At 54.5% G+C, this 13285-nt stretch overlaps 1 protein-coding gene across 1 annotated transcript in view; it reads left to right on the top strand.

The window, feature by feature from the left end:
- Positions 1 to 13285, top strand: part of PEPD (peptidase D) — a 117687-nt gene that overhangs the window by 22597 nt on the left and 81805 nt on the right. Inside the window, exons 5-6 of the mRNA XM_045846964.1 lie at positions 4066 to 4113; positions 5507 to 5568. Coding sequence (XP_045702920.1) covers positions 4066 to 4113; positions 5507 to 5568 — 110 coding nt within the window. The remainder of the gene's footprint in view (positions 1 to 4065; positions 4114 to 5506; positions 5569 to 13285) is intronic.

Here is a 13285-nt window from a genome sequence, read left to right as displayed (position 1 = left end):
CCTCAGGTCGTGGTCATCGTCATCGCTTGTCCTCTCAGTCCTGGCTGCTGCTGCCGTGGCCCCTGTTGGAAACGGGGGCTCGTGCTGATAGTGAGACAGGCTCTTTGCTCTAGGCGGCTCCTGCTGGCTCCAGTGACATTGCCAGCTCCCAGGGTGCCCTCATTCCCCTCCCACAGGGCCCCCACCCCGGCCTGGCCGGTGGTGGCCCACCACTCCCACCCTGACACAGAGGGTGAGGCCGAGGCTCAGGGACGCGTGTGCAGGGCCTTGGCCACAGCCCCGCAGCCCTGCAGCCAGGGAGCCGCAGGGTTGGGACATGGCCCCAGGACTTTTGGACCCCAAAGGCCTGGCCTCTCACTTCTGCACCCACCCCGTAGGAATGCGACAGGGCTGGAGGACACACCTACGGAGGGGACACAGGCTGTCAAGTGCCTTTGATCCTCTGTGGCTCAGAACGGAGCCTGACCAAAGTACAGACTGCTCGACCCAGGCACCTGGGCTGGAGGTGCGACAGGCACCCAGGCGTCCTCCATCGTGGCAGGTGACAGGAAGGGGACAGGTCCGTGGCGCTTGCATCCATGGTGCTCGCATCGAAGTTCAGGCCGCCTTGGTTGTCTATGACCAATCACAGATGGGAAGCAGCTGACACTTGTCTCCTCTGAAAGAAGACAGGAAGGCCCCCAACCCCAGGCCACGGCTGGTCACTCGATATCAAGAGTAAAGTGCAGGTGTCTGATGTAGCCAACCTGGCTCTCTAGTTCCCTTCCTCCCCACAGAGGACCCTGAGTTAAATGATTGAGAGGGTAGAGCGAATGGTGTTCCTCTGAGACAGGCACACTGAGGAGAACCTTGAGAGACTCCCCCAGGCATTGCTGTTCAGGTGCAGCGGGAAGGCTGTGGGGTGGGGGCTGGCGTGCTGGAGGGCACATGGTAAGCCCTCGCTCTTCTTCACGGCTCGGGCAGGTGGCGGGGGCACCAGGGTTACTGGCTCCGGTGCAGGTGGGACGGATGTAAGAGAACCTGCAGTGGTAGCACTGGGACGCCTGCCGCCTGCCCTTGGGCCCTGGTGTTCAGTGGCGTCTGGGAGCTGCCACCCGGGGTGGCTAGATACTCAGATTGTTCAAGAGTAGCTGCGATTCCATATTGTGTGTGATCTTTCCTGATGTTCAAACTTTTTTTAAACACATTGCCAGCCATCCTTGCACAGCTGTTTCAGACTGCCGTGGAAAGCAGTTCATTCAGAAGCTTAAGTTCTTATGTGGTGATGCCCAGATCCCCAGAGCAGTGCAGCTCTTTGAGGTCACGGATTGTCCCTCTTTCTGGACCACTGTGAAGACTGGTCTGCAGGCTGGTGGGGGCTCTGGGCACGAGGCATGTAAGGTGTCCACTGGCAGCCTTTGATCCTCCCCAGGGGAGGGCCTGGGTCCATGGGGCTCCTGTGAGACCTGCATGTGCTGTCCACCTCAACCTGCTGGAGAGGCTGGGCTGCCTGGGAGATCAATGCGGCACTGGCCAGTGAGAGCCTATGGGTCCCTGGTGACCCCACATCCTGGGGATGAGGCCCTGTGTTGATAGAGCCATGCCGTCTTGCATGCCCAGGCTGCACTGCAAGCTGGCAGTGAGTAGCCGTGTCATGTTCCCTTAATTTTCAAGGCGTGGAATCAGGCTATGTTGATGAGAGTGTGGCACTGGTGGGTCCCCACGGGGAAGGAGACAGGCAGATGGAGCTGCCAGGCTGGGGGCGGCCTGGCAGCCGCAGAGGTAACCAGGACCCGTTCATGCTGTTGTGATGAACAAGAAACATGGCCCTGCCAGGACAGGCAGACGCCCAATCTGCTCTGTGCCGGCCTCGACCCGTCGGCACATCCGGCGGCTCTGGGAGGGCTGCTTTCCTCCCCACTGCTGAGCAGCACACCCTGAGTCACCGTGGAGAGAAAAACCATCAGCTTGCACATGTGTTAGCCTGCTCTTCTCTCCCAAGGACAGTCGCACGTACAGTTCCCAGGGGCCCCCTTGCGCTCGGGTTTGCTGTCGTAACGGATGGACTGTTCTGTGCTGATGAATGGAGACCCGTCACCAACGTGACAACACACCCAGGGCCCAACACACAGCTCTCATTCCCTTTAATGGCCGCCCCCTCCCCCAGGGGGCCTGGGGAGTAGCAGGGACTCAGCCAAGACAATCCGAGGGACTTAGTGGCTCCCGGAGCCACCACTGAGTCAGTGAGGGGTGCCCGGGAGTGGAGGCTGGGGCTCCGAGGGAGGGAGGGTGGGCGGTTTGGTCTGGAAGGGCCATGAGCCTCAGGAGCCCCGGCAAAGCATACGGCTCTCCACCCAGCGGTCTCACTGGGTCAGGTTTCTCTGTTTGCTCTAAGGAAATGAAAACTTTAAGGAATTTATCTGAAGCAAATAAAGGCTTATGTAGAAGGATCTTCACCAGGGCATTATTTATAGTCATTAATCCTAAGAAATAATTTGTGTCCAACAGAGGAATGCATAACTGAGGGTACGTCTGATAAGAGAGTATCACACAGCCACAGGTTCACCTCTGGGCCCTGCTCTCGTTTGACTGCAAACCCAGCAGCTGATCGAACCCACGAGCCTCTCTCACTTGCGAGGTCTGGGTGTTTGCGGCACCAGCCTCGTGGGTGGTCGAGCGAGGTGACGTCTGCAGTGCCCGGCACAGGCCGAAACGGGCTCATCGGACGCCCCCGTCCGTGGTGGTGGTGACTGGTGGGCATCGTGGGTGTGAAGAATATTTAGTGACTGGGAATAAGTGAGATCTGTAACTTTGCACGATCCAAATGTCATTACGGATCTCTATTTTTATGTGCAGATATTAAAGGTCTCTGGGGAGGAGACTGTAGGTGTGTTTTATCTTTTTATGGTTTCCAGTTTCCAGTATCTTCCAGGTTTTCTCTGTGAGCCTCTCAGTATTAAAACGCATATGTATACACATGTCAAAACTATCAAAACGTGCACTTTAAATATGTGCAGTGGAGAATATGTCAGCAGCAGCTCCCTAAAGCTGTAAAATCAACAAACAACAGATCCTTCTCACTCGCGCCCTGTGTCAGGGTGCTAAGGAGTTTAGGGTGGGTGTGTGGGCAGCGGCAAGGGCTACAGAGAGGAGACTCTTCTCTGCCCTGGGGGCTCATGTACAGTAGGGGCTGCAGGGGCCAAGACACAGAGCAGACTGAGGGGCTGGGAGAGGAAGCAGGTGCTCCACCACGGTGGCTGCACCTTGAGTTACAGGTGGCATGGCTAAATGCAGCATGACGGGCACTTGGCCAGTGAAATGGTGTCCGTCCGTGGGGCTGTAGAGGAGGGAGTGGATGAACCTGTGGGTGTGGGGTGAGGGGCCTCAGTCCAGAGTACGAACTGATGAAGTGGTGAAGATGGGGAGAAGGCACCGTAGGCTTCGGCAAGAGCCCGAGCTCTGGCACGGAGCGATGAGTTTGCGTGCTGCGCTCATTCACTCGGCTGGGGTAGGAAGCAAGCAGTGCACAGGGGCGTGAGGCCGGAGCAGGCTGTGGTGGAAGGGTGGAGAGCTGGGATGATGCAGGCTGGGGGAAGGGCAGCGGGGAGGGAGGGAGTTGAGGATGGCTAACATCCCAGGGTCTAGCGGAGTAGCGGTGGGGGGGGGGTGCGGGGGGGGGTGCAGGGAGGAAAGTGTCTGCCCTGGGATGGGAGGCTGGTGGGGCCAATGCCTAAGAGGTTGTCATAACGGGTCTCTCAGGAGGGACTTGTCGGGTGAGCAGAGGTGCTGGCCTCAGAGGGTGGGCAGGTCTGGGGTCCCGGGGCAGGGCAGCATGTGGAGAAGTGTGCCCACTTGCATCTGAACTCCTCGCTGCCCCTTGGTAGCTGTGTGGCTTTCAGAAGTCCCTTGCTCTCTGTCAGCCTCAGTTTCCTCACCTGCTGGATGGGGACCCCATCAGCACCGCCTGTTTTAAGGCTCCGCTCAGTAAACGTGAGTTGTCACTATTGAGTGATGGTGGCATTGTGCATCGTCTCCTCCGGCTTCCCGTGGATGCCCTAACGTGGATTTTCCTTTCTGGCCTTTCAGATCGCCACTGTCCTGACCGCGCAGAGCCCCTCTGTCCTCCTCACTTTGGTAAGTGACAGGTGCCCGGGGACCTGGGTGTTTGGGTATGGGGAGGGGCTTTAGGGAGCCTCCGACCTCTGCAGAGGTCAGAGCTGTCGGGGAGGGTTGAGAAACCAGCAGGAAGGTCGTTTGTGATAAGTAGTAACACCTTGTCAGTCTGGAAGGCTGGGCGTGTCCAGGACCGCGTCCTTGATTCCCGGTCTCCCTGGGATGCCCTGCCCTGAAGCCGCTGTGGGCAAGACACCACACCTGCTCCAAGGGCTAAAACCCGGCCGGAGGATGTGTTTGTGTCAGGCTGAGCTTGTGGGACTTGTGGATGTAGAATATCAATTTGCTTCCATCCTATGTCTCCTCCATGGTTAATTGAATTTGAAACACACACCCTCAGCATCTGCCGGTGAGGGTGTGGGCAGTGCTCCATCAGGTTTGGAACACGGGCTCAGAATGACTGATGGCTGCCATGGCCTGGGGCCCGGCGGGCTGCACAGGGACCCCTGGCACCCTCGCACCCGTGGGGGCTCCTGGGCCGGGGAAGGACACAGAAAAGAAGGTACTTTTTTGTACTTCTTTGCCCTTGGGGAGCTTCAGGCGCGAGGAGTGTGAAACCCTTCTTTCCTCCCAAAGTGACCCTTCTCTCCTGCATTAACTGATCTTCACCGAAACCGTTTCTCCTGGTTATTTTTGTTAGCACTTCACGTGGTCTCTTTTTCCTGCTCTACTGTTCTGACGGCTGAGAAGGAAGGCTGTGTGAGGTGACTGTGGTCACCGATGGCCCAGTGTGTTTTGTTGGGGGCGCCCATTAGATGCTGACCTGCAGTTTCTGGGAAAGAAGTGGGTGTTTAAAATGCCTTCCCTCGCTGGGGTGGCACACTTTTCTCTAGATCTTTATCTTTTTTTTGTCTTTGCTCCTGCCCAAGTTCCATCTGGAGTCTCCTCACAACTGGGGAAAGGAGAGAAATGTAACACGGTGTCTCCAGAAGGGCTGGGTTTGACAGAGCCCTTCAGGACAGCCAGTGGAGAGTGTGTGTGTATGCATGTGCACGGGATGGCGCTAGCCTGGGAGACTGGATCGGTGGTGGCCGTGGCGTGGCCCAGCTCTTCTTGCCCAGCCCCACCCCCCCTCCCTGCCTGAGCAGCTGACCCGGTGTCTGCAACGTGCTCTGATAGAGGATGACTTGTTCTCTGCTTTTCAAGATGCAGCAGAAAGGAGGGCCTGCCCTTGTGTTGGGGCCTGGCCTGGCATTACTCAGGGAGGAATGGCTTTGCCAGGTGGGGTGGTGGCTCCAGGTTCTTCCCCAGTTCTGAGCCTGGCTGGGGAGGCAGGCTCTCCAGTGCAGGCTGTGGGGATGCCATGCAGCCCTGTGTGCGCGTCTGTGCCCTCACGCTCCCTTTCTCTCCCCAGCGCGGCGTCAACACCGACAGCGGCAGTGTCTGCAGGGAGGCCTCCTTCGAGGGCATCAGCAAGTGAGTCTCGGGGCCCGGGAACTGCCTTTCTCCACTCTCCACAGCTCACATCTTCACCAGCAGGCCTTTGCCAGTCTACAGCCTAGAAATACACAAATAGGAGGATGCCCAAAGAGGGCCAGACTGGGTGCTTTGAGGAAATGCTCAGAAAAATAATTTGCCTAAATTCACTTCAACCTTTACTTTGAGGAACAGGAGCCACTTCTGTTTGGAGCTCCATAACAAAAGCGCAGGCCCGCTGGGTGCATAGGGAGCCCTGACCGCTGTGTATGCATGGGCAGGCCCCCACCTATGCTGTGGTTCTCAGACCTGCTCTGGGCTCCATGGTCTTTGTTCTTATCAACCCCCTTTCCTCACTCCCAGCCTCCAAACCCCTCATCCCTGCTCACAACCTCCCTTGTGCCTACGCTGCCCTAGACCCCCTTACCTGCCCTCACTCCTCAGTCCAGCTCCAGGCCTAGCCCCCCCAAGCCCTGTTTCCCTTGCTAGGTCTCTCCAGGCAGGAGGGCGGGTTTCAGGCACACAGAGTTCAGCCCCTCGCCCTCCTTGCCACACTCACGCTGTGTATCCTGGAGGATGTGTGTCTGGGCTGGGGCTGGTTGGTCCCGAAGTCCGTGATGCTAGCCCAAGGCTATAGCCAGTAAGCTGGGCTGTGAGCGGGAGGACGCACCTGCTCCTCCGGGCTGCTGGGCTGGACAGCTCCCAGCTGCCTCCTGTACCTTGATCACAGCCCCTCCCCCACCACACTTACTCTGCACCATTGCATCCTCTCTCGTCCTTTGTCCTTTGGTGGACCGAGGCAGTGACAGAGGAACTGCCTTATAATTATGTATGAGCCTAAGCCACAGGAGTTTGTGTATATGTGTGATGTAGGGGTGATTAGGAAGGATTATGAGCTCATAAATATGTATCACTCTCACCATGATAAGAGCAATGGGGCAGGGGGAGCGGGTGTCAGGTTTGCTTCTCCTCATCGCTCAAATCTCCGCATCCTCTTGGGAGTTTTCCCAGAGCGGCCCTGCCTCCCCCTCTGCCAGCAATTAGCCCAGCTCATTGAAATGCTGGCCATGGACCTGCCTGCTTTCCCTCGACCCTTGGAGAGTGTGTGTTTTGGGGGGGGCGTGTAACCCGCTGCCAACTGGCTTAGGCCAGGCCTCCTGTGGTCACCCCGCACTGCCAGGTGCCTCCACCAACACCGTGCAGTGGCCCCGTGGTTCATGGGCCAGCCCTTCCAGCCTCTGCTTTGTTCTCTGCTTTGAGGGGAGGGCCCTCAGCTAGGAGGAGGGAGCCCTGATGGCACCCTTGCTGGCCAGCTCTGTGACCGTAGTAGAAATCGCCCTCCAAGCCTTGGAGCCCCCAAGGGCAGTGTGCTCAGACTTGTCACTGGAGTGAAATGAGGTCCTTCTCCTCTGGAGCCTGGCGTAGAGCCGGTGCTCAGTAAACAGGTGCTCGCAAGCAGACCCCTCTCCAGCCGCTGCCCCTCGGAGCCTCAGTCTCCCTGTTTGTGCAGTGGGCCAGGTAGACCCAGGAGGATGGCTGATTACAAGACTCCTGGAGCCAGTGAGCTGTGGGGGGCTTCAAGGCTGTGGGATGCCACCTCCAGAGGTGTCTGCTGCAGAGAATGCCTGCTCAGCACCCCAGGAACAGGTCTGGTGGTGGTGTGGCAGTCCTGGTTCTTGGGGAGCTCAGGGTGTAGCCCCTGAGAGCAGAGTGCTACTAGCTGCTCCCTGAAGTTTCTTGGAGAGAGGTAGGGTTGGGGGGCCCAGAGACATCAACATGGTTATCCATCCCCACCCTCCGGGAGTAGTCTTGCCATGATCCCAACCTCTGTTTCCTGCTGCTCCCTGAGTCTTTGGGCCCCTGCCGAGGGCCCGGAAGGTCCTGTGCTTGTTAACCCCCCACCTACTTGGTCAGCACTTGGGAGGCAGTTTAGAGAACCAGGAACTGCCCTTGTGCATCCTCCCCAAGCTCTGGGCTGGCCCCTCTCCAACCCAGGCTCTGGTCCAGAGGGTTCGACTTGGGGTGTTCCCCAGCCCCTCATTGCTGAGCCAGGATTCTTTCCCACACCGACATGTGGGGCTTGGTTTTCAGACTTGGCTGATGTATTGTATGTGAGATCCCTCCTGTGTATCTCTGTGCTTTAGGGTCCCGTGGCCTGCTTATGGTGCTCCTCCCCTCCTGTCCTCCAGGGGCTAGTGCTCTGTGCCTCCCTCTGGGCCCCCCACCCCACTGTGGCAGTATAGCTTCGCCCCCACTCCACACACCATGGGCACAGACCCCGGCCCCAGCTGCCTGCCAGTGCCTTCCACACACACCAGCTGCCAGCATCCTGCCTCTGTGCCAGGTGGGGGAGGCCCTTGTCCTTGAGGGCCACTGTGCCTCAGCGACTTGCTCACCTGATTGCCGTGAGCAGCTCCAGCTGTTTGGTGGGGATAATAATAGCCTGTCTCCTAAGCAAGATGAATCTTGCTGTCGTCCTACTTTCTGCTGCTCAACTGCTTTTATCACAGGTCACTTCTCACTGCCCTAATGAAGTGTGTTTTTCCTGGAATTTTTGGTAATTTTGGGGTTTGGCCCTTTTGAAAATTTTTTTAACCTCACCTGAGGTCATGCTTATTGATTTTTTAGAGAGAAGGGAAGGGAGGGAGAGACAGAGGGTGAGAACCAACTGATGTGAGAAAAATCAGTTGGTTGCCTCTCACACATGCCCCACCTGGGGACTGAAACCACAACCTAGCCATGTGTCCTGACTGGGAATCGAACCTGCTACACCTTTGGGTTTGTGAGAGGTCACTCCAACCAACTGAGCCACACTGGTCAGGGCCCTCTTGAACTTCTCTGCAACACCTTCCATCTTGGATCCTTGACTGACCTGCTTGAGCAGAAGTTCAGGTTTGGCCCCTCAGTTTGTGCTGATGAGCCACCCCAGGCTACCTTCATCCCTTGGCCTGGGGAGAGGAGGGAATTGGGGTAGAACAGTGACCTCGCCTGTCTACTCGTGCCAGACCCTCTGGGACCTGGTCCTGCTGGGTGAGCAGCCTGTGACCTTTGAATGTAGCTTCTCAGGGCTGACTGCCTTGGCTCTGTCACTCTTGGGCTCGGCCTTGGTGGGGCTGGGGGTTTGGTCCTGGGAGACCTCCGACTTTCCTCTGCCCTCCCACATCAGGGCCTGGTGCCTGCAGCAGGGAGCGTGGCCAGCCTTGCAGCAGCAGGGTTGGTAGAGGACTAGGGGCAGAGGGAACAGAGCCAGAGTTGGGGTGGGGATGGCAGACACACACTGGGCTCTCCCCCTGGCCTGGGCTCCCTGGACTCAACGGGTGTGGCCTTGTCCTCCCTGGGAAATCAGGGGTGAAGGGAGATGGTGGGGGCAGTGTACAGGCCTCAGCCCGAGTTTGGGGTCTGGCCCAGGCTGTGGCTCCCATGTGGCTGGATTGGAGCAGGGACAGTCCCCAGAAGAGGTACAAGGAGCAGGCCTCTCTGTGGGCTCTGGCCAGAGGATGGGGTCAGGCACTCATGGTCAGGGCCTGGTGAGAGCATGGCCGGCAGGTCCAGGGATGGGGGGCTGGGAGGAGCAGGGGTGGGGGTCTGCTCTGTAGCCAGGAGGGCCCCAGGCTTCCTCCCGTTGACTTCACCCGGTGGGGGCCTGGAGCAGTTGGCTGCTGCAGCCTGGGGGCAAAGTGAGCTGGGTGGGGGGGGCGGTCTTTGTTAGTATCTGGGGAGGTGGGCTTCGGAGCAGCTTTTCCTGAGAGAGAGGTGCTGGCTGTGTCAGGAAGAAGGTGGTCTGTGGGTGCCCAGGTGGCCTGAGCCGAGGTCTCTCATCCATCGAGTTTGTGCAGCTTAATGGGGGCACCTCCCCGGCACGGAGCCCCTCCAAACCAGGCAGACTTCGTGCCCAGGGGCCCGGTGGGACGGGGCGAGGAGTTACACAGAGCTGTTTCCTGCTGTTGTCTCACGGGAATGTGGTCGGTATTTGGCATCAGCTGCTTATTCAGAATATACCTATTTTTTATCTTTTGGCATTTACTTAAATTGCCTTGCATATTTGAAGACCATTGGTTACAAATTAATTCCATTTAAATAAGCAGTTAAAAATGAAATTGCTAAATTTGGGGGTTGTTAACGCAGGAATATTAATATTCAAAGATGTGAATTTTAAAACCCAGAAAGGAGAGGGACATTATTAAAACCTGACAATTATGGCAAAATGCTAGTCTGTGGCGTGGGGACCTCGGCTTTCGGATTACTGCTAACTTATGTATCAAGTTCGTATTTAGGATTGGGCTTCTCAGCAAGGCCCACAGACTCTCCGTGAGGGGATGGGTCCCAAAGGGACAGGACCCTGCCTCAGCCCCTAGGAGGGGTGAGGGGGGGTGTCCCAGGGCCTGCTCTTTGGGTTACAGCTGCAGGGGCCAGGGCAGCGGTGGCTGCGTCCGTGCTACTTCAACCCTGCAGCACCCAGTCCGCAGGTGGAGCCCACCAGGGAAGTACCTTGTGCTTCTAGGACACCCCCCACTCTCAGGCACTTGTTGTTTGCTATCGTTTTTACACAATTACATGCTCGTCATAGAAAATGGGAACTAGCACAGCAGCAGAAACAAGGAATGCCGGAGTTTCATAGCCCTGAGTTGAGGTCTGTCAACACTGCAGGGAGCGTCTTTCGGACTCTGCTGTGTGTGTCTGCAGGTGTTTGTGTCTGAGCGTGCATTTGTGTGAGTGTATGTGTTTCTGTATGTGTGTATATTTGGGTATGGATCTGTGTGTGTTAGTCTGTGTATACCTGTCTGGTGTGTGTGTGTGTGAGTGTGTCTGCATGTCTCTTAAGCTTGTGTGCCCAAGTCTGTGTGCATGTATGTGTCTGCCTGTGACTGTGAGTATACATCTATGTGCATCCGTGTGTCTGAGTGTATCTGTTGTACACACATCTTTGTGTCTGCATGCTCCCCCTTGCTGAGTGTGTACTGCCTGTGTATGAGTTCATCTTGCCTGTTGTGTTTGTGTTCACATTATCTGTGTGTGTGTGTTTGTGTGCTGGGTCACTTTGCTGCTGGGGGTTTGTGGGTGCGTATGTGTACACACACACACATTTCGTGAAGTGAGATTTTACTGGTGCCTTTGGCTGTTGAGGAGATAAGCCATTGCTTTTCCTAATGTCAAAGTGACATTTGGCAAAACGGGAGGCAGAGTCTGTGTTGTCGTCTTGATTTATGTCATCTGCTGCTCTGTTCTTCATGCCGAACCGTGTCAGCCGTCTGCAGTCTCTTTGATATTGCACAAGGAGGGCTTTGATTCTGCAACATTTTGGTTGACTTTGAATTAAGTAGGCTTATTTATGTAGTTAGGAATCCCAAAGCTTTGGCCATCTGCCCGCCCATGCCCCCTTCTTTCTCTCTTTTCTCCCTGTCGCTGACCGTCCTCGTCAGGCTCAGCTGGGGGTGGGTGTGCCAGCTCACAGCTGTGGCGGTAGACAGCCATTTTCAAGTCCCAGTAATGAGGCTGTGGACAGTCCCTGGTTGGTCACAGGCCTGCGTGCCCTGTGTGTGATATCCTGACCCAAGATGTCACAGGACTGAGGGTGCAGAGGGCTGAGGGCTTACCCGGCTTTCTCTGCTGAGTCCTGTCCTCTGTGCTGGGCCGTGTGGCACTTCCCCAGCTGCCTCACTGACAGCTTGAGCTGCAGATTACAGCTGACACAGAGTGTCAGGAATGCGCCCCAGTCTGACCCTTTCATTTATATTCTGGTGGCCCCTTTTCAATTATGTTCATCCTATCAAAGAGCAACTTTTGGTTTTATAGATTTATCTTTATTGTGTTTGCTTTTTTAATGAAAAATAGAGATATTTATTTTTTTAAATATATTTTATTATGCTATTATAGTTGTTCCATTTCTCCCCTTTATTCCCCTCTACCTTGAACCACCCCTCCTACCCACACCCCCCCTTAGTTCATGTCCATGGATCATACATATAAGTTCTTTAGCTTCCACATTTCCTATGCTATTCTTAACCTCCCCCTGTCTATTTTGTACCTACCATTTATGCTTCTTATTCCCTATACCTTTCCCCCATTGTCCCCTCCCCATTGATAATCCTCCATGTGATTTCCATTTCTGTGAATATGTTCCTGTTCTAATTGTTTGCTTAGTTTGTTTTTGTTTTAGGTTCAGTTGTTGATAGTTGTGAGTTTGTTGTCATTTTACTGTTCATAGTTTTTATCACCTTCTTTTTCTTAGATAAGGCTCTTTTTAACATTTCATATATTAAGGGATTGGTGATGATGAACTCCTTTAACTTGACCTTATCTGAGAAGCACTTTAACTGTCCTTTGATCTTAAATGATAGCTTGCTGGAGAGAGTAATCTTGGATGTAGGTCCTTGCCTTTCATGACTTCCAGCCCCTTCTCACCTGCAAGATTTCTTTTGAGAAATCAGCTGATAGTCTTATGCACACTCCTTTGTAGGTACCTCTCCCCTTTTTTCTTGCTGCTTTTAAGATTCTCTCCTTATTTTTAATCTTGGGTAATATAATTATGATGTGCTTTGGTGTGTGCTTCCTTGGGTCCAACTTCTTTGGGACTCTCTGAGCTTCCTGGGCTTCCTGGAAGTCTATTTCCTTTGCCAGATTGGGGAAGTTCTCCTTCATTATTTGTTCAGATAAGTTTTCAATTTCTTGCTCTTCCCCTTCTCCTTCTGGCACCCCTATGATTTGGATGTTGGAACATTTAAAGATATCCTGGAGGTTCCTAAGCCTCTCCACGTATTTTTGAATTCTTATTTCTTCATTCTGTTCTGGTTGAATGTTTATTTCTTCTTTCTGGTCCAAACCATTTATTTGAGTCCTGGTTTCCTTCCCTTCACTATGTTCCCTGTACATTTTCCTTTATTTCACTTTTTATAACCTTCACTTTTTCCTCTCTTTTTCAACCATACTCAACCATTTCTGTGAGCATCCTGATTACCAGTGTTTTGAACTGTGCATCAGATAGATTGTCTATCTGTTCATCACTTAGTTGTATTTTTTTCTGGAGCTTTGATCTGTTCTTTCATTTGGGCCATATTTCTTTGTCTTGGCACACTTGTTACAGTATGAGGGGTGGAGCCTTAGGTATTTGCCTGGGTGGGGCAACCCAGGTTGCTGCATTGTGGCGCTGCATAGGGGGGAGGGGTCTGAGAAGGAACAGTGCTACTTGCTCCGCTCTCTGCTGGTTTTCAGTTACCTCCTCTGCCACCCATAAACAAATTGTGCCTTTCTGGTGCTGATTCCTGGGTGGGTGGGTTTGTATACATTTTAGGACCCCGTGGGTCTCTCCAGTGAACTCTCCTGTGAGACTGGGAGTTTCTCCTGACACTGCAACCTCCACAGATTTTTTTTAGTCTGATATTTTGAGGCTTTATTTCCCCACGCTGGAACCCTGGGTTTCAAGGTCTGTCTCGCTTCCTAGTTCTTCCTCCTGGTTTAGCTGCATGCAAATGTGGGACTGTCTGCTCCACCAGCCCAACACCTCACCTGGTCCGTGAGCTGCTACCTTGCCCACCCTGGTCCTCCAGCCACTGCCTCACTGGGAGTCCTCTCTGCCCTGCTGCCCGTCTCTGCCCCTTCTCCCGGTCTGAACGAAATAATGAATATTTCTTCTTTAACTCCTTGGTTGTCAGACTTCCATACAGTTTGATTTTCTGGCGGTTCTCGGATGTTTGCTTTTTATTTTATTGATTTCTGCTCT

The sequence above is a fragment of the Phyllostomus hastatus genome, unplaced genomic scaffold, assembly GCF_019186645.2.
Source record: "Phyllostomus hastatus isolate PE091 unplaced genomic scaffold, TTU_PhHast_1.1 phas_contig_5, whole genome shotgun sequence".
Lineage (NCBI taxonomy): Eukaryota > Metazoa > Chordata > Mammalia > Chiroptera > Phyllostomidae > Phyllostomus > Phyllostomus hastatus.
Note: the sequence above shows the minus strand (reverse complement) of the source record. Positions and strands in the feature narration are given on the sequence as shown.